Source organism: Sycon ciliatum, chromosome 9 (genome assembly GCF_964019385.1).
Source record: "Sycon ciliatum chromosome 9, ocSycCili1.1, whole genome shotgun sequence".
Lineage (NCBI taxonomy): Eukaryota > Metazoa > Porifera > Calcarea > Leucosolenida > Sycettidae > Sycon > Sycon ciliatum.
The window spans coordinates 8607659-8628216 of record NC_088651.1 but is presented as its reverse complement, the minus strand read 5'-3'; the positions used below and the strand labels follow the sequence as shown (position 1 = coordinate 8628216).

The window sequence follows — 20558 nt, the reverse complement described above, 5'->3', positions numbered from 1 at the left end:
GCCGCCGCCTGCTGCAGGCCCATCATTGCGCGACCGGTCTACGCTCGTGCGACCTGCTCGATATTCATGATTATGTTGTAGCTATTCGGTAGTGACATGAGTCACTAAGGGGTGATGTGAGAGTATGCATGGTATTCGTTGCTCTAACTTCTATCTTACATTCCTTGTTGCACCCGCCGGCTGCTATGGCTCATTGATGGTCTATCGACATGTAATACATTCCCTTTGACTTTGTGTCACCGCCAGATCCTTTTACTTCTGGTGTCCGTTTCATGTTCATCTATTGCTCGCTTGCGCGCTGGCATGCAACTGGCGTGCTCTCATGCGTACAGTGCGTACAACGAAGAACTACATCAGTTCCAGTTAGTTTTAGAGTTGGCCGTGGAACAAACTTGTGTTTTTCGCTCTCCCACATTCTCTGCTTCTTCTCCAATAATTATATGAACACTGTTCGCCAAAGAACTCGTTGTGGACGTTGTTGTGAGTGCGTGTCCGGGAGTGAGTTGGGGCGGTCGTGATTATCTAACAATGTCGTAGGTTTGAAAGTTTGCTGAAAATGTCTCAGGAGAGACGGCGAATTCCAAGCACCTTGTCCTGGAGGAAACCATTTCCTAGGCACAGTCAGCCTAGGGAAATGCATGAGAAGGGCGACAAATAGTTCACGGCACTAACAGCATTGACCACAGCACTTCTTTCACATCGTGAATACAATACGACAATTGAAAATGACCAATTTCTGCAGTGATCGACCTTCTCTGTGCTGGAGCTAAGCCTTTCATACGTCATCACTGCGCTGGTCGCTATGGCAACGTGAGCATACAATTGGCGATTTGGCAAGTTTGGCTTATCGTATGGAAGCGAGAGATATGCCATTCGAATCGATATCAAATTGTCTTTCTTCTGGACCCTACTCGAAAAATCGATGCACTTCCCCTAACTGTTTTCCTTGGTCATGCTTCATGAGATATGACATACCTTGTCAGGTTGGTTTGGATTGGCTTTGGTGTCCAGTAGATGTCGCATACAGTCGATATGGCCCCGCGCAACGGCATGGTGAAGTGGTGCCTTTCCCCGCTATAACACAAGTGCATGTTTAATAAGTAGCCAACAAAGAACATGGCTCAATATGAGAGATGATTCTACATAATTAGAACGAGGGCGAGTTGCACCTTTGAGCCTGTCGATTCCAGAATACTTCCAAACCCAACACAAAATGTGCTCTCCGACAAACCACATTCATGACACCAGCAGCATGGCACTCAGAGTTGGGGCACATAGTGATTCCATCACATAACAGTTTTTAATGAAGGGAGAGGAGAAGGATCCAATTGGGATCTGTTGTGACTTAGTTTTGATGCCGAAACAGTCATAAGAAAACTGGCATTAAAACCTAGGGAATAATCATTGGGAAAAAAAGCTCTGTATCCGGCGCATTGAGCACTTTTCCAGCAGTTTGCCAACATACTCTTTGTTTTCTTCATACAGTGAGTTTCCAAGAAATTTATTATCGGAGTACTATAGTATATTGAAATGTCTCCATAACCTACTGTTGTGTCCTGCTCAAGGCAGACCAACTCTTCGAAAGATGAGAATGAATCATCAGTAAAACGCAATGGCTTTTAAAGGGAAGCTGGCTGCAAAGGCGGCTTGAAAGGTGACATGTGAATGTGTTATGCGCAAGGCGCCAGAGGTACAGCAGTGCAGGGCCTAGGGTGCGAACAGTAGCACTAGCAGCCCGAGTGCCAAGACCCATGCAGGGAAAGGTGTTATAATATCACCACATGCCCCCTCGGCTTAAGTGCGACTTGGGAGCACTAACACAAAGAAAATCCTGAAACTGAAATTCGAAAATCACAGCGTAGGGCACAAGCAACAAGGAAAAAGCGAGAGAAGCATGCCCAGTCAATCTATGCACGTGGCCGGAGGAACCGTCTGTTCCGCCAGAAGCTGGACCCCGTCACCGTCTGCACCGTGTAGCTCCGTCCTCTTCTCGTGCATTTTGTGACCGTTCCTTCCATATCCCAGCGTTTTGAAGACTGGTTCTGGATCCATACCTTATCGCCTACGTGCAGAGGGGGCAGAGGTTTGCCAAGCTGGGATGAGACCTGCTGGGGAGCGCTGCGGCTGTGGGCAGCGTAGTGCTGCAGATTTGCAGGAAGTGTGGGAACCTTGGTCCTTGTTGGCCTTCCAAACAGCAGCTGGGCCGGGCTTGCTCCTCCTGCACCCGGCGTGTTACGCCACTCCAGCAACCCTTCTCTGAAGGCACTGCTGGTATAAGCGTCACATTTGCCAATTTTCATTTACAAGTGCTTCATGGCATTGACTGCCGCCTCAGCCGCGCCATTTCACTGAGGATTGTACGGGCTGCTGGGGTCGTGGCAAATGTTCCACTCTGAGCAGAACGAAGCGAACGCTGAAGATCTGAATTGCGGCCCACCATCCGTCGTGAGGCGCGTAGGAACGCCAACGTCCGACATCCACTGAACGAGATGTTTGGTGACGTCAGACGTGGTAGCCGACCGCCCACAACGCCCAACAAATGGCCAGCCGGAAAACTTGTCGGTGAGAACCAGGTACTCAAAGCCGCCTAGGGAGAAGAGGTCCGCCGCTGCATCTTCGAAAGGTCTGGACGGACGACTGTCAGAGAGGAGCGGCTCAGAAGGTTGGGAGGGGAGCAGCGTGACGCAGGATCTGCAGGTCTGGACGACGTTCTTAACGTCATTGGAGATCCGGGGCCAGTACACTGCTTGCCTGGCCCTTGCCTGGGTCTGTCTCTGATGAGAAGCGTGAAGTTGCTCCAGCGTGGTCTGGCGTAACCTTCTGGGAACGACAATACGGTGGCCCAACAACACTATGCCGTCCTCGACCGACAGATCATGCCGAACCTGCCAGTACGGGTGCAGATCGAGGTCCAGAGCAGCCTTGTCCACCGGAAAGCCGTTCTTTACGGCGTTCAGCAGCTTGAGGTATTCCGGGTCCGTCGAGCCCTCCGCCCGCACCTTCGTAATGCCAAGGTCGGGGAGGACTGTATGGCCTGTTTCCTCGTCCTCTTGCGACAGCTGACGGAGAACACAGTAGCAGTGCTCGATTTCTTCCTCACCAGCTTCATCGTCAGGGTCTGGTGCACTTACTGGGTGTCTGGACAGGCAATCTGCGACCTTGTGATCGGCACCCGGTCTCCACTGGGCCACGAACCGAAAAGGCGTCAGCTTCTCCCGTAGTCGCACGATTCGTGGAGACGTCAACTCATCCAGCGTCTTAGCATTCAGGATAGGAATGAGCGGCTTGTGATCGACTAGCAGCTCAAAATCAGCACCGGCCAGAAACAGTCTAGCCGTGTGGACTGCCCAGACTACCGCCAGCAGTTCAATCTCCGTTGCAGAGTACCTGGCCTCGGTCTCAGTGACGTGTCGTGAAGCACATTGCACTAGACACCACCGCCCGTCCACTTGTTGCTGCCACAGTGCCATGCCGAGACCGTTTGACTGCGAGGCGTCTTTCTCGAGACGAAGCGGCTGCGCTGGGTCGAAGGTAGCCAACACTCGAGGGCTTACCAGCTCCTCTAGTATAGCTGTAAACGCCTGCTGCCGCGGATCTTCCCAGACGAACTCATTCTTTGGAGAGAGCAGAGAGCGGATCGGGGACAGAAGCTCCGCTAGGCGCGGCGCGAACGCGTCGAACTGCTGCACGAGTCCACAGAAGGATCGGATATCAGTGCGGTTGGTGGGGATCGGAAAGTTGTGTAGATCCTCCACTAAGCTACGATCAGGACTGTAGCCGTCCGGCGTCACCATGAATCCGCAGTACGATGCTCTGGGTGCCGCAAAGACGAATTTGCGGCGGTTCAGTGTGATTTGGTTCTCCGAGCAAAGCTTGAGCACATTGCGAACCCTGCCTCAAGCTCAGTGTCGTACACGATGACATCCTCTACCAATTTCTGAAGATTCAAAAACCCGGCGAACACTTCGTCTCCTCTCCGGTTGTGTTCGTCACCTGCCGACACCAAGCCCATGACGTTCCACTTGAAACGGTAGGCACCCCATGGCGTCATGAACGTTGTGAGCCTGGTGCTATCGTCGTCGAGGGGTGCCTGCCAGTAGCCATGGCGAGAATCTAAGGTGGTGAAGTACTGCATCCCCATTGGGATCGACGCGACGACCACCCGAGGTACTCGGGTTGGGTATGCCGGCCTCTTGACCCATTTATTTAGACCCGTCAGGTCCACCGTGATGCGCGGCTCACTGGAATTCTTCTTAGGGACCACCACCAGTGGGTGGCACCAAGTGTATGCTTCGCCGACAGGCACCTTCTCAATGACGCCCTTGCCCACCATGTCGGACAGCTGGTTCTGCACAGCGTCCCGCCACCTGAATGGGATGGAGCGAGCGCAATACAGGCGACGCGCCGTTGACTAGCTCGATGCGCATCGGCTCACCGCTCATGGGCTTGAGCGGGGTATCACAGAATACTTCTGGAAACTCTTCCAGCAAGGTACGTCGGATTTCCTCCGCCGCCGTTGACGCACTTCGGATGCTTGCTTCCGAGGGATGGAGATGTTTGCCACCCTTTGTGCCCTTAGACGGGAGTGAGGCCATCCATCCTCGAGAAGCCGCAACTTCATGCACGTGTCCTTGCTGAGCAGGGGTGTCTTCAGCCGCCGGAATACGTGCAGAGTCGACACGGCAGTAGTGTCGCTCAAAGACAACTGAGCCTCGAGCTTGCCCATGGAATCCAAAGCTGTACCGTTAGCTGCCTTAACATCAGCTGTGTCCGGCACTAGATTCATCCTGAGGCTTGGGTCGATACCATCCATGTCGGTCAGACTGATGGCGTCCACATCCGTGCCCGTGTCCGGCAGCCACCCAATAGCGCATGACGATCCTCCCTGGATCGCGACGCCAACCGTCACCAGCTTGTTCCTAGAAGGACCAGCCTGGTTGACAAACAGCGAGTCGACAGACGTCGTTCCTGGCGAGGGCGAGGTCCGCTGTCGACAAACCCTAGCAAAGTGACCCACCTTGAGGCACAAGCGGCATGTCTGGTTATAGGCCTTGCATTGGCCCTTGGGGTGAGTCTCCCCACAAAACCTGCACGTGTCTACGTCCGACTTCAGCGTCTTTGCCTGCGCACGCTTGTAAGTGGACTTCGCTGCCGCCGCCAACGCCAGGTCGGGCAGCTGCTCACCGAGGCCACATTCCGTATGGGTAGAAGATTCGTATGCAGAGCATATCTGCATGACCCGATCGAGCGATAACTCACTGGCATACTCTTCTTCGAGCACCCGTCGTTGCATCGCTCAATCCCTTAGGCGACAGACGAGCCTGTCGCAGAGCCGGGTTTCCCGAAGTTGGGCTTCATGGCCGCACAGTGACCCGCATCTGCCGCACTGCAGACTATCTGGGTAGCTGCACGCATCATGCAGCTGAGACAGACCCGAGAAGTACTGGCTGATACTCTCACCTTGTCTCTGGCTCCTGCCATGAAAGGCCTGGCGGTCGAGTAACGGGTTTCTTCGTTTTCTCTGGAAAGCTTCCAGCTTCTGGACGGCAACCCGCTCATCATCGCCGCCGGCTATGGGAACTACGCCCGCCTGCCACAGCCGCACCCAACCGTCGTTCAGAGCTGTACGGAGAACTGCCTGCTGCGTAACTGTACCTGCGTCTCTGCATAGCCCAGTCAACGACACGTAGTCGGACCACTTGACTTTCCACTCGAGGAAACCAGCTAGGTCTATCGAGTCTGGACTGGGCAGGTGAGGTATTTCCGCTCTCCGGGCCCACGGCCCTGCCTCTGGCTGTCTTGAGGTTGATGGTGGCGGGCCGCTGCGTGCGCCTGCGGCAGGCTGGCTTGACTGCGCCATTGTGAGCCTAAGCAGAATCTGCTGCTGCTGGCTGAGGGATTGGACGATAGACTGCAGCAGGCTTCCTTCTTCTTGAGTCCCTGGCTGCATCCGATCTGTCACCCTGTCGTTGGTTGCTGCTGCCTCCTCAGCCCTGGCCTTGTCTTTCGCTGCGCCATGTTGTGTCCTGCTCAAGGCAGACCAACTCTTCGAAAGATGAGAATGAATCATCAGTAAAACGCAATAGCTTTTAAAGGGAAGCTGGCTGCAAAGGCGGCTTGAAAGGTGACATGTGAATGTGTTATGCGCAAGGCGCCAGAGGTACAGCAGTGCAGGGCCTAGGGTGCGAACAGTAGCACTAGCAGCCTGAGTGCCAAGGCCCATGCAGGGAAAGGTGCTATAATATCACCACACCTACTTTATCGGGTTGATCTGGGTTAGCTCCGGCATGCAGTAGACGCAGAACGCAGTCGGCCTTGTTCCCAATAGTGGCATAGTGAAGTGGTGTCCTTTCATCCTGTGATACAGCAATTAGTATAAGCAGTAATAAACAAAAGAAAACTTCTATTACTCCCCCCTCATGTGACCGCGGACTCCTGCATATTCACTCCCACAATAACCACACAACTGTTTAGGGATAGCGTACTTCTTGTATTATGCCAAACTTGACAGGATGAGTCCAGTTTGACTCAGCTGAGTTCCTAACTGCTAATTACCAAGGCCAACTGACCTCCCCTGCACCGTTCAGCACGTTCCTGCCAACAATGTTTACCAGGAACTTGACAACAGAAGTAGCATTTCTTCTGCAGGCACTCCTCAGCAACTTTGCCTGCAAGAAAATAGAACACAGCACAGTAGAACACTGTGCACTAAATAACAAACAGAGCAGAGAGCACTAAACAATTCGCTCTTTCTCTACTAAAAACAAGATTCCCGTATGCTCGTCATGAAACAATGCAGCATACCAAATGGCAAAATTTATTTTAAAGGGCAATACAGTAGAGTGCCAATAGATGACTTGCACAAAGATTGTCTGGGTTCGAGACGGGGCAAGTGGACCTTCTGACTCTGACTTCCCCACCTTTTGAGTTCGTGACTTTCGAAGTTTCGCTTTTTGCCTGAAGAACACTGAGCTAGTTTTTTTGGCTAGAGAGTAGAGTTGTTTTGATTCGGCTTGTATCGTCATGCCGAAGCGCTGCTACGCTCCTGAATGCACTAGCAGACGAGAGATGGAACTGACGCCCCCATTCCATACGTTCCTTTCCGAGCCGGCCGGCCGGGAGGCAGAAAAATAAGGGAATATTTTTAGTATCATTGGTGTAGGCTGCAACAAGCACGTCGTGGTCCTGAAGTGTGACTACTTTCCCGTAGTGGAAGCGAAGTCAAGCACAACGAAAGTTTGTGGACGTCTGAGAAAGAACTCGATTCCCTTCGATTCGGCTGCACTAGATCCAGAGCGACTCTCTCCTGAGGACAGACTGCGGAGAGGCCAGGAACCTGCCGAGTCACGAGTGGAAGCCCAAACCACGAAAATGAGGGGTGGAAGGACTGAGTGTGAGAGCCAGATGGCCTTTAGTAGTACTTCAAGTAGTATCTGAGTTGAAGGAGAGAACAAGTGTGCTGGAGAACCGCTGCGAAGTCCTCAGGCCTAATGTGTACTAGCTACTGTTGAAGTCTCACTTGTTCCGATATGAACATTTCATCAGCCCTGACTCTGAGCAGCTGTATCTAGACTTGGACTTAGGCCAGAGACATAGCATTGTAAACCTTACTGAAGCCATATGTATCCAATGCCTGGCTCTAGTGAGAAAGCAGTTTGGCGCAGGCTCGCAAACTATGATTGAATCAGGGAGTGGTGGAAAGTCACATTATACCTCCCCATGATTAGCTGGTAATGACGACGATGCGGCTCCGACTGGGTCTCAGTCTCAGAAAGGATTTGTTGGAGCATCATCAAACAGTGCATTCACCTTCATCATACACTGGCTCCGTTGCCTACAGTAATTCACATTTTGACGGGGCGCGCTGGGACGATACGGAAGGAGCGGCGGGAACCATTGGAGTGCTCATGATGCTGGTTAGCGGAGATGGATGTGAGTGTCAGGAACGGGAACGCAACCGCACTACTGTACAGATCAGGAAGCGATGGAAGAGTTGAATCTGTTCAGCCTTCCATGCCGTGTACAGGGACACAAGCGTAAAAATGGCTACATTTCGAATGTGAACTGGCGATGGCATTGTGTGGCGACGAACACAACTGCAACTGTTCAGATTTCAGCATTTCGAACATTATGCTTCTCATAATAACTCACCGAATGGCTCACATGACGGAGTTGGACATTACCAGGCTAGGATTATCATTTGCTGTATTTATGGATAGTCCTTGAGTTTTCAGATGAAGTGCTTTATCTTTTCCTGTCGTTCCTTTAGTATGGCACAATGTCCATGGCTGCTTCCTTGTCTTCATAACAGATTGGTATAATTAGCATGATTCTGCTTTTTTGAGAAGAAATAAAACTTTCCTTTCGGAAAGGAAGCCCAGAAACGTCAACCCCCATGGACTTTATGACTCTCGTCCATCGACGTTAACCGTCGCAATAACTGCTGCATGTATGTTGTGCTGTGCGAACCGTACAAGATTTTACAGCTCACCCACGCCTTCCCAACAGGCTCCTATATCCCGTACCGTTAGCGTTACATTGAATATGAACTAGGCTAGCACAGTTATCCTTCGTTCTTTTGATGGCGGCGGGTAGCATGGAACTTGACGTGTTCTTGGGATCCTCGTGCCACACTTGCTGTTCCCGGATGCCATATTATTGGGTGCATCGAGGTTGCTTCTATGCTCACTGTTGTTTAGTAAGACAATTTTTTTATCTATTTCACCGAAGAATAAGGCAAGAGTATTTTGGGTTGATTTGGACGCCTGGCTTCTCTTCACATAATAATACAGTCATGTACATGTACTTCCACTCAGGGAGTAGTACAATACCTGCTTCCACTAACCCTACGTACAAGTGCACATGCATGACTCATGAGCTGCTGAAGACAGTGACGGTACTGATCATGTACATGTACATGCCGTGCACCGTTCATTCATGCTGACAAAAAAAGTACTTGTACACTACACTAGTCTACAGACGGTGTACACTGCCACTGGTGTAGGGTGCCCGCAGTGTAGCCTGGGTGCACAGGGTGCACTTGCCCCGTCTCACTCGCGGCTCGGATCTTTGTGCAAGTCATCTATTACCCGCACACCTTGGGCTGTCTTCAGGGGGGTTGGTGGAGGAGAATGTCCGGATAAGGGACATAATCTAAACACATACACATTCCCTCGTGTCAATTCACGAATGCGCCAACGCAGCATAGCCAGGCAGAAGGATGATCCGAACGTGTAAAATTGCCAAACGTTTTTGTTCCCTTCCTTACAGGGCAATATAGGTGATGTTGAAATATTTCAAAGACTACAAATATAAAGACAACAAATTTGTAAAAGATTTAATCTAACACTTTGCGAAGTGAGAATGAAAAGGATGGAAACAGGGGACTAAAACGGCACATTTACTCAGCGGATGAAAAAGAAAAAAGGCAGGAGAACACGTCACATGGTACAACTAACACACGCATGAGGACTAGCAACATGTAACTGCAAAAACAACACATTATCCTTTAGAACACACAGCTCAAGACGGTGCAGTAGCATGTACAACGAAGTGACACAAACAAAGCAGCAGGTACAACACATGTGACACAAGAACTAGCCGCATTTGGCATGCCACGCATCAAGAGTGCATAACCCTCCAAGAGTGTGCAACCCCAACTACGGGATCTGCGACGGCGGAACTTCACATCACGTGACGAACCCAGACACATTATTTGCACCCTGTGCATGATAGATACAGGGTTGTACGCAACCCTGCTTTGGGTTCAACTTTCTTGTAGTCACTTTGCACTGTTTGCCAGAATAACCATTCGGTCCATGTCACGTGATGTGAAGTTCTGCCGTCGCAGCACAGTATAGAGGTTATGCAGGGTTTATGTACTCTTGCATTATAATTATACTCTTGAGGGCTATCTACTCTTGCATGCTGATGAATTTACCGCCACTAATTGTAGCCTGGTCTACACCACACAGCTAGTTGAAGCTTTCTCTGGCCAGTGAATCACTATTTTCCAGTTTTTCAGGGGGGTTTTCTTTTCTCTTTTTGCACACCACACCACATACTCTGGCTTGCACTGCCTGTTGGTAGCCACCCAGGAGAATGAAAGAAGAGCAAGGAGAAGGATAAAAAGAAGAAAGACATGTATGACTGATACGTTACTATTTATTCGTGAAGACTTGGGAACGGAAACAAAACATGTCATGAGAAAGAACAACAGGAAAAAGAAGCACACTCAACTAATCCGTGTGTGTGCGTGCATGCAGTACAACTATGACGTAATGAATATAGATACACATCACGCCCCTTCGAGATGTTGCGAAACCTGTGACAGCAACATCTATCATAAATAAAACAAAATGAAGAATGAAAACAACAAAGCAGAGACAGCAGAAATTGACATTAGTGATCAAGAGTGTCAATCATAGGACTGTCCATGATGCGAACCAATGTTTAAACGCTGGGGTGGCTTGCGCTGACGTGCGCTGCGGCGGGACGGCGGCGGCGGGGAAGAGGCGTCAGCAGCAGCCGGTTGGACAACAAGCGGTGCAGGCACAAGTGGGCGATACGGACGCAGGAATCTGCGGTTCCGCCAATAAATGCGACCACTCGGCAACTTCACTAGGTAGTCCCGATGATTACCGACAGCAACAATGACCCCACGAATAGACCACTGCTTGGTGCGCGGATGCTGCACATCCACGTGGGTGCCGAGGCGGAGCTGCGGCAACGAGCGACGAGTTGACGACTTGTCTGTGACGGAATCGTCGGATGGCATGGCAGTCTCATCACGTGTCGTTGCTTTGGAGAGCCAGGATGAATCAAACTCCTTCCAATGTGCAATGACGAATGACTGGAGAGAGCGGCCATATAGGAGCTCAGCGGGGCTCTGACCAGAGGAGCCAGGTGTGTTTCGCCATTCCAGTAGCCCTCGGCGGAAGTCATCTGTGTCAAGATTGCCATTCACGGTTGTCTTGGTGATAAGACGCTTCATGGCTTTGACAGCAGCTTCGGCGTGCCCATTACTCTGCGGGTAGTGGGGAGAGGACATGACATGGTTTACCTGCCAGCGCTTACAAAACTCAGCAAACTTATGCGAGGAGAACTGGGGCCCACCATCTGTACACAGCACAGCAGGAACACCAACATCAGAGAACCAGCGACGGAATGCTAGTATCACGTCATGCGATGAGGTGGTGCGGCCAGTACGCGCGACACAGGGCCAACCGGTCAAACGATCTGCATACACAAGGAAGTCGTGACCTTGACAAGTGAACAAATCGGCAGATGCACATTCAAACGGTAGTGTCGGGGTGCGGTCGTTCAGCAGGGGCTCAGCTGGCTGGGACGACTGGTGTTCGCGGCAAGCAGGACAAGAACGAACGAGTGTATCAATGTCCTTGGTGATACCGGACCAGTATACAAGCTGACGCGCACGAGACTTAGTACGCACTAGGCCTTGGTGTGAAGCGTGGAGGTTGTGCAATACCTGAGCACGCAATGATTCAGGAACAACAATGCGGTTGCCCTTCAACACAATGCCATGGTCGACGGAGAGATGCTCACGTCCATTCCAGTACGCACGTAACGGAGCAGGCAACTTCTGCTGGCGATCAGGGAATCCAGTCAAGATACACTCAATCAATGACTGGTACGTGGCATCTGCAGCTGCAGCTTCGCGCAGCTCTGCAACCTTGAGATTCGCATTCGGCTCAGTGTCCGAGTGCACCATGCAGATCTGAATGCTGCGGCAATGAAGCGACGGGGCTTCACCAAGCTCATCAGTGGTGGAAGGAATGCCAACAGGATTCCGGGACAGCGCATCGGCGAAGGCATTTTCAGAACCTTTTCGCCAAGATGCCTGCAGCTGATAGGCTTGGAGCTTGAGGCGTAATCGTAGAAGACGCGGGTTCTCGATCTGATCCAACGAATATGAGTTGATGATCGGAATCAGGGGCTTGTGGTCGGTGACTACTTCAAATGGCGCACCAGACAGGTAGATGCGGCATTTGCGCACGGCCCATACTACAGCGAGCATTTCCAACTCGATGACAGCATAACGTGTTTCAGCATCAGACAGGTAGCGGGATCCACACTGAATAATACGCCACTGATCATTCTGCTTTTGCCAAAGCACGAATCCGAGACCTCTTAGAGCGGATGCATCGGTTTCAAGCCGGAGGTCTTGACCAACTTGATAGAAAGCGAGAACCGGAGGAGACAAGAGAGCTTCCTGTGTCCGTTCAAACGCTGCAGTGTGGCTAGCGTCCCACATGAACTCACGGGAGGTCTTGAGCAGGCCACGCAGAGGATTGGTCAACTCGGCTAGATGTGGAGTGAACTCGCCACATTGGTTCACTAGACCGAGGAACGAACGGAGATCGGTTCTGTTGGCGGGTACTGGAAACTGGCGAATACCGGACGTCCTATCATCGTCGACGACCCAGCCATCAGGCGTGACGTTGTAGCCGCAGAAATGGATACGTTGCGTACCGAACACAAACTTGGCGGGGCTGAACGTGATACCATGCTCCCTGGCGCAGAGCAGAATCTCGCGCACGTGGCTGACATGCGACAGAAAGTCGTCGTCGTACGCTAGGCAATCATCGACTACCTTGCCGAGACGCGGGATGGCAGAGAACGCAGCATCAGTGCGCCGGTTGAACTCATCCCCAGCAGATATTAGACCCTGCGGGTTCCGTAGATAACGATATCTGCCGTACGGGGTGATAAACGTGGTGAATTCCTGAGCAGTGTCACTGAGAGGAATCTGCCAGTAGCCGTGCCTTGCATCGAGCTTCGTAAAGAACTTAGCAGAGCCAACTCCAGAGACAACGTCACGTGCCGTATGTACGGGATGCGCGGGACGACGGACTTGGTCGTTCAGCCGCTTGAAGTCAACTGTGAGGCGCTTCTCAGTGCTGCCCTTCTTGTCTACTATGACAATCGGATGGCACCATTCACTGGGCTCCGTCACTGGTTCAATAATCCCGTCGCTGACCATGCCGTCGAGCTGAGTCTTGATCTGGTCACGGAATGCATACGGTATTGGTCGAGCAGTGTGCACACAGGAAGGCTTAGAATCATGCTGTAGCTCAATTTCCATTGGCGGACCTTCCATTGGCTTCAGACCGGAATCCGAGAAAACGTCAGCGAACTCTTGCAGGAGCTGCTCACGTGTCCGCGCTAACTCAGCATCACTAGGATGAGCGCATGACGAAACAGCTGCACAGATCTTGGGTGAAGATGCACCCTCGTGTTCAGCGGTGAATTGGACTGGCCAATCAGGTGGGAGAAACTTCAGCGCACGCAATGAGGTATGAGAGAGCAGGGCATCGTGTAGACCCTTGTACACATGGATGACGGTTTCATGCTGCGTCTCACCGACTCGTAGAGTCGCACGTATTTTGCCCAGGTTGCGTAGCGGCTCACCGGTCACAGCCTGCACACAGTCGTGGTCGTCATCTAAGTTCTCGACGAACCCACCGATCTGCGTGAGGTGCTCCTCGCCAATGGCATCAACGTCACTGCCTGTGTCTGGTGTCCAGGACAGTTGGGATGGCTGATCCTCTGTTTGCAGCATGGTCGAAACAGGTACTGTGCGACGGTCCACGCGAGACGCACGCTGTAGCTTCAGCTGTCCAAGCTTGGCAGCAGAGCTAGTCTTCGGCTGTTTCTGGCCCTTGCACATTCGCTGAAAATGCCCAATGCCGTGACAGGAGTTGCACTTCTTGCCCTTGGCAGGACATACAGATTTCGTGTGGTCAGAACGACCACAATTTGGACAAGTGGACTTGGCCACACTTGATGTCTCACTTGGCTTAGAGTCAGCTGGCTTGTGACATTTCTGCTGCTTGTATGCCGACTGCTTGGCAGCACTTGCCTGGAGGCCAGGACTGGGCATGTGTGCCTTGGTGTGGTATGCTGCTTCCTCCGTCCGACAGAGGGTGACAGCCTGGTCGAGCGTGAGACCATGAGTTGCGAGCAACTTGTGTCGCGTCTCATCGTTCCGCACACCAATGACGACGCGGTCGCGCAGAGATTCCTCCTTGAGGGTACGGCCGAGGCCTTTGCACTGCGCACAGCAGCGAGCATCACACGTTCCACATAGGCTGTGTGACAAGAAGTCGCATGCACTTTGTAGTTCACACAGGGCTGTGTAAAACGCATCAAATGATTCTCCAGCTTGCTGGACACGCTGGTAAAATTCTATGCGGTCCAACAGTGGATTACGTTGCCGTCTGATATACGCCTGAATGCGCTCCAGCATCAGGTCGACGTCAGCTGAAGCTGGTATGCAAATAATATCCTCTCGGATAAAACGTCGCAGCTCCTCATCGAAACACTGACGGAGTGTTGCCACTCTGGCCTCACGAGCCTGGCTGGCCAAATGCTGGCAAACACTAAAATCTCTCCAGCTTTCAACGAAGGAGTGAAAATCAGCCAGCGTCGCAGACGACAATAAGTGTGGGCAGGAAACACTGTTCACTGGCCGTGGTGCTGAGGTCTGCGAGGTGGACTGAGCTGGTGCTGAGGGCTGCGGAGTGAACTGAGGCTGCGATGGTGATAGCGACCTGCTCTGAACATTCTTGAACAGATCTTGCATCGCCTTATCACGAGCCTCAGCTGCACGCATCTGCTGCTCCATAAATTTCATCAGGACACCCATTTGAGATTCCTGCTGTCGCTCGGTCGCGGAGGACAGGTCAAATCCGGTATCGTCCTGTGATTGTTCCATTACGATTAGTCACTCGTCCACGAGTACGAACAAATACACTACTAAAATAATTCAACTGAGACAGAGTTTCGATCGCGGAAACTACTACTTCATACGGAAAAAACAACTGGGCCCGTGCAAACACTACAAGGTGCGGACACAAGGCACGGACACAGGAAAGAACAAGTTCACTGCGCCATGATACGTTACTATTTATTCGTGAAGACTTGGGAACGGAAACAAAACATGTCATGAGAAAGAACAACAGGAAAAAGAAGCACACTCAACTAATCCGTGTGTGTGCGTGCATGCAGTACAAATATGACATAATGAATATAGATACACATCAATGACCATGATCGTCGGGAATTGAACCCGTAACCTCTCGATTGGAAATCGACTGCACATACCACTGCACCATACATATGCGTACATACACATATACACACACACATACACACACATACACACATACACACACGCACGAATGCACACACACACACACACACACACACACACACGCACACAAACACACACAGGCTGACACTCATGCAGCAACACATGCTCATGCAAAGATCATTCTTGCCCAAGTCAACACATTTTAAAGTTCTGCATACCAACAATGGATCTCCCCTGGCATCCTCTTGGAGTTTGATTTCCTTTTTGAGAACACCACCCTTAACTATTGCTGCTTTTAGATCCTTCACTTTATCCTCGCTAGCGTACCGAAGGAGCTCGGAAACGTTCACTGCTGCCATCACTGTAAGGCACATCAAACACAAAACATACCCACCAAATACACCACGTCAGAATACGACATCGTAATGAATTGCCCAGTCTCTTATGTTGACCCGGAGCAAGGGATATTCGGAATAAGAATGACCAAGCCTCTAATAGTGACCTAGAGCATGTGAAGGGGTTTTCGATTTAATAGTAAGAGCACAGTCTCATAGTGTTGTTCTGGCAACAGCAGTGCCAGCCAAGTTGCTAATACTTGCAAAAGTCCTCCACATCGCGAGGGCAGAGCCAATTGACTTCTTGTTTCCTGTATCATACATCATTTTTCTCACGCTCTTTATGCCAACGTCTGCGCAGATCCAGCAAGGCCAAGTGATAGAGAGCAGAGTATGCAGCAGCAGCTATATGTTGGGGTGGAAACACGGTTGGGTGGCGATGACCCCCCCCCCCCCCCCCCCCCAGCTGACATCGGCTGACCAAGGACTCCGCCTGTCGATCTCCCAAGCAAAGGTGATATCTGCTGGGAAGAAACTCAATGATGGAGGAGCTACTGGCATCGCCAAAAAGCTTCGCTTATACTATTTATCGCCTTAATAAAGTTATTGTCTCCCCGTCGCCTACTCAACTACAATATTGCTCGAATGGCCCAATGTTTGCTGCCAACAGCCAGGCGGAAAGTTTGAAAACACGATTTCTCTGTTTCTTTCCAGCTACTGTAGCTCGATCGATGTTTCATGTTGTCTTGTATAGGAGGGATTCGATAGAAAATTGTTTTAAAATGGGTTATCTTGTACAGAGGTCAGGGTAAAACTTCGTCTTGTAATGGGGAAACAGCGTTCCTAATCCAGATACTGTATGTGTGAGTATGATTTATTCCCGTAGCTATGCAATAGACATTACTTAAGTAACGTCTGTCGCTAGCCAGGGTCCACAACGCTTTAATTCGGTGTAGGTATGTGTGGTGGGGCCTTTCACATGACGCGCCATGGTTGGCGAGATATTCCGTAAATGTCCCGTACCGTAAAATGAGTATGTAGTGCGTATCGCAGCTTAGATCTAGACAGAGCATCTCGAGTGCCGTAGGAGTCAAGGTTATGTTGGGGAAGGCCAGTGGGTGTTAATCTCCTGCCTTCAGCCGAGTGCTGATGGAGCGGAGTAGAAGTAAAAGAAAGAACTTGGGAATATTGCGTTCAAGAATACAATGTCGGTAAAGGATATAGCGGTCAGTGGCTAGCTAACAAAACCTGTTGATTTTTGTGGATTTGTTTAAAAGACCTTGTCGCATTGTGTGTCAGATAATTAGCGGTATGGTTTTGATCGCAGTACTGTATTTTTCCAGGTTTGATTTAGAAAGACTTTAGACGGTGTCGCATTATCGTTCGAATGTTTTTGGTTGTGCTGCTAATGGGCCGGGAAGGTAAGGATAGGGTAGATTTTAGTGTTCTAATGGGCATGGTTCTTGTGCAAATAGAATGCTGAGATCATTAACAGAGTACTGTGAGGAAGAGCAAAATGACAGGGGGGACAGTGTTGAAGCTCTGAGCAGACGGCGTTGGCAGGAGTGCCTACACAGAGACTAAAAGATGGGAGAAGAGAGGTCCAGCCGCCTCGAGAGTTGACGTGCTTGCGAAACGCTACGCCGACAGCAAGAAACGACGGAGCAAATATCCCGTCAGTAGACTCGCCGACTTTGTGAAAAGATGCGTTGACAGTATCTAGGATCTGGTTATCTAATAACATGCATGATCAGGTAGGCGAAAAAGCATAGCGTAGGGCCGTGAGCTTTCAATTATGATGCACAGTGTTGCTCAATGAAATCCATTCACGTCGCTCAAGTACGCGCCGGGCGTTGTGCAGCCTTAGACCTGCAAACACTGGGCTGCGACATGGTGCAAGGCGCAGACTAGAGTGACGCAACTGGATTTCATTGAGCAGCACTGTAGAACAGCAGAAAAAATCTTAAAACACGAAAATGCTGAATCCGAGGTTGTCTACTAAGAGGGTAGACCTACGCAGTCACGTTTCTACCTACTAGTGTACTGTGGGGTAACAGTGCAGGTATTCCCGAATACACTGTACATGTATCATACTACATGTAGTATACAGTGGGGTAACAGTACAGGCATTCCCGAATACACTGTACATGTATCATACTACATGTAGTATACAGTGGGGTAACAGTGCAGGTATTCCCGAATACACTGTACATGTATCATACTACATGTAGTATACAGTGGGGTAACAGTACAGGTATTCCCGAATACACTGTACATGTATCATACTACATGTAGTATACAGTGGGGTAACAGTACAGGTATTCCCGAATACACTGTACATGTATCATACTACATGTAGTATACAGTGGGGTAACAGTACAGGCATTCCCGAATACACTGTACATGTATCATACTACATGTAGTATACAGTGGGGTAACAGAGCAGGTATTCCCGAATACACTGTACATGTATCATACTACATGTAGTATACGTAGATAATCAAGCGAGGTACAGAGGGCTTGATGGCTGATCAAAGCCCAAGGGTCCAGCCCGAGGGCCGTAGGCCCAAGGGCTGGGCCCGAGGGCTTTGATCAGTCATCAAGCCCGACTGTACCTCGCTTGAATATGCTTCAGACGATCCCCAACATTTTTTTGGATTTTGAATGAAACTCGCTTCATTCTTTGGGTCATCTCGAGTGTGGACAATGTCGGCCTTTCGTTTGGGATTTCAGAGCAGCCTAAAGTGCATGTCGTTTTCGTCCCGTTCGTAAGTTTCACACAGAGATTACAGCAAAGGGAAAGTAATGTAAAACCTGTTTCGTGAGAAATTTCTCAGGACTCCGTGTCAAGAGCCAGACGTGGCTGAAGAGTCACGGAAGTATTTTCACTTCCACCATACACGCCTTGCTCACGCTGCATACTGCTGAGAGTTCTGCGGTGCTGGAGCTAGATTTCCAACTCCACAAGTAACAGTTGAGAGCCACCGCATCCCCGACCACCACCCCTATCGGTTTCTTGTTCTTATAGCCAGATCACCTTGAAAAGACTGAGATTGGGCATGATCAGGGCTTTGATGGTTTTGTCGTACAGTTGCCAACGGCAGCGGGCTTTGATGGTTTTCTCGTACAGGTTGTCAATGACAGCGGGCTTTGATGGAATATCAAAGCCCGCTCTCCGAGGCTGCTGATTGGTCGTAACCTAGCAAAGGGCACGTGGGTCGTTTGAAAGTGGGGTAACAGTGCAGGTATTCCCGAATACACTGTACATGTATCATACTACATGTAGTATACAGTGGGGTAACAGTGCAGGTATCACGGCTGTTAGCTGCACTTGGATCGCGGCAACTTAGTTTTCTGCACGTGAACCATGAAAAATCAATGCATGCTCATGCATGTTCATGCATAACCAGTCAGCTGGCCTGCTCGCCCACGCATTTGACAGGTAACAATTCCATCAAATTTGAGATATCGCTTCGTTCTAAGTCTCAAAACAGTTCTAAAGTCACCAAACCACGCTGGTAATCGATGGCTATTCAATGTTAACATCTTCAGGAAGACTTCAGCCGTTTACCGAGAGTTTGGGCATCGTTGCCGTTATTTTTCACGGTGTTCTTCTTCCTCCTGTCTGGAGCTGCAATTGCATCCTGGAATTATTTGAAAGGTATTTCGTGCGGGCTGTGGGGGGTTCCAACAGGCATAAACTGACATCGCTATAGGATAACTGGTAACTTTCACCCTTCAAGGAGGTAGAGCAATGAGAATTTTTTTGTGGCGGTCGTCCAATTTGTGTGGCGGTCGTGGCTGTATTTGTGCACTTCCAAGGCTTTCATTCTGCCTGATACTACTCTCTACTGTATGGGAATCGATGTTTAGGCACATGTAGCTGTCTTATTTGGTAGATCTGCTGTTTTCAATCACTTGGGACACTTTGTCTAGCCTATTTGTCTTTCGTTCGTGCCATCTATCAGTTTTGTGGGGTGCCTTGACTTGTATTTGTGAAGTTCTCGAGTAAAGACCCTAATTCTTGACTGGAGTCACATCTTGAATTGAATTTGCTGGGTGAGCCCTCGTTCACGCAGTTGTACTTATCGTAATAGTCAATATCTGGTTGCTGGACGGACTAGCGGCTAGAATAGGGATGACCAAATGGTCCAAGTGTGTACTAGTGCTCGTACACGATTATTGTTTCCATCATCGTGAAATGAGCGTTGTGGAATTGCAGTCGTCTGCCTTTGGCACTGAGGACATGAGGAGAGTTGATTGTTACTTCTGCTCAGCATTGAAGCGATCATCAGCTCTCTTTGTTCTAATTATTGAGAGGACATACCGGCATCGCAATCAAGTAAAGATTAGGCAAACCTTGCCAACCTCCAAAGAGAGTCGAAGATATTTTCTCCAAATGCAAAGATGATCTTTGTCAGTTTGTGACTTGCATTTGCGTGCATACATGAGCAAGTCACGGACCGCGGCACGTGCGCGGTTACCATGCCATCTCGAACCGACGCCATCTTTCTAAGTTGCCGCTTCTTGACAGCCGTGGTATTCCCGAATACACTGTACAGGCATGATTGCATCGTATGTTCAGGAAATACAAAAAATAATGTAAATTTTACCTGCCGAAGTTCCACAATGCAGCTGGCAGTGGATAGCGGGTCCTCCTACTCCGCGGTCCGGCGATGGCCGCGCGCAAGGAGTCTTCACTTCCCCGCAGAACTAGCACGAGCTCGTGACAAAACGCTATCCAAAATGACCTGCTCAAACACCACACAACCTTCCTGTTCCATTACTACCCGGCCGTGTAATCAAACCAAATGAACACACTACATGTACTGAGTCTGTACTGCGTGGGACGACAAGTGCCTGGAAAACAAGAGTCAAGATATTACTGGTGCCAGGCAGTGGTGGCCCGGCACGGCGGCAGATCAGAGCTCACTTTTTTTCTGGGCGAACTCTGTAGTCCCGTGCGCAGGGCCTAGGGACCTGATGAGCTGGAGCATGCGGATGGTAGACCTGGCACTGGTAGACTGTGGGCCTGTGGCAGACTTGTCACAGCTGACACAAGTATCCTGACCCTGTCTACCTGGACGACGTGGTCCTCAGGGCATGGA

At 50.4% G+C, this 20558-nt stretch overlaps 1 protein-coding gene across 1 annotated transcript in view; it reads right to left on the bottom strand.

Moving 5' to 3' along the window:
- The window catches only part of LOC135825369 (26S proteasome non-ATPase regulatory subunit 10-like), a 36888-nt gene extending 16593 nt beyond the window's left edge, over positions 1–20295 (bottom strand). The window contains exons 1-5 of the mRNA XM_065338106.1: positions 20064–20295; positions 15334–15476; positions 6570–6668; positions 6258–6356; positions 976–1074 (exon numbers count right to left, since the gene is read on the bottom strand). Of these exons, the coding sequence (XP_065194178.1) occupies positions 976–1074; positions 6258–6356; positions 6570–6668; positions 15334–15474 (438 nt within the window). The 5' untranslated portion in view covers positions 15475–15476; positions 20064–20295. The remainder of the gene's footprint in view (positions 1–975; positions 1075–6257; positions 6357–6569; positions 6669–15333; positions 15477–20063) is intronic.
- Positions 20296–20558: the final 263 nt, after the last annotated feature.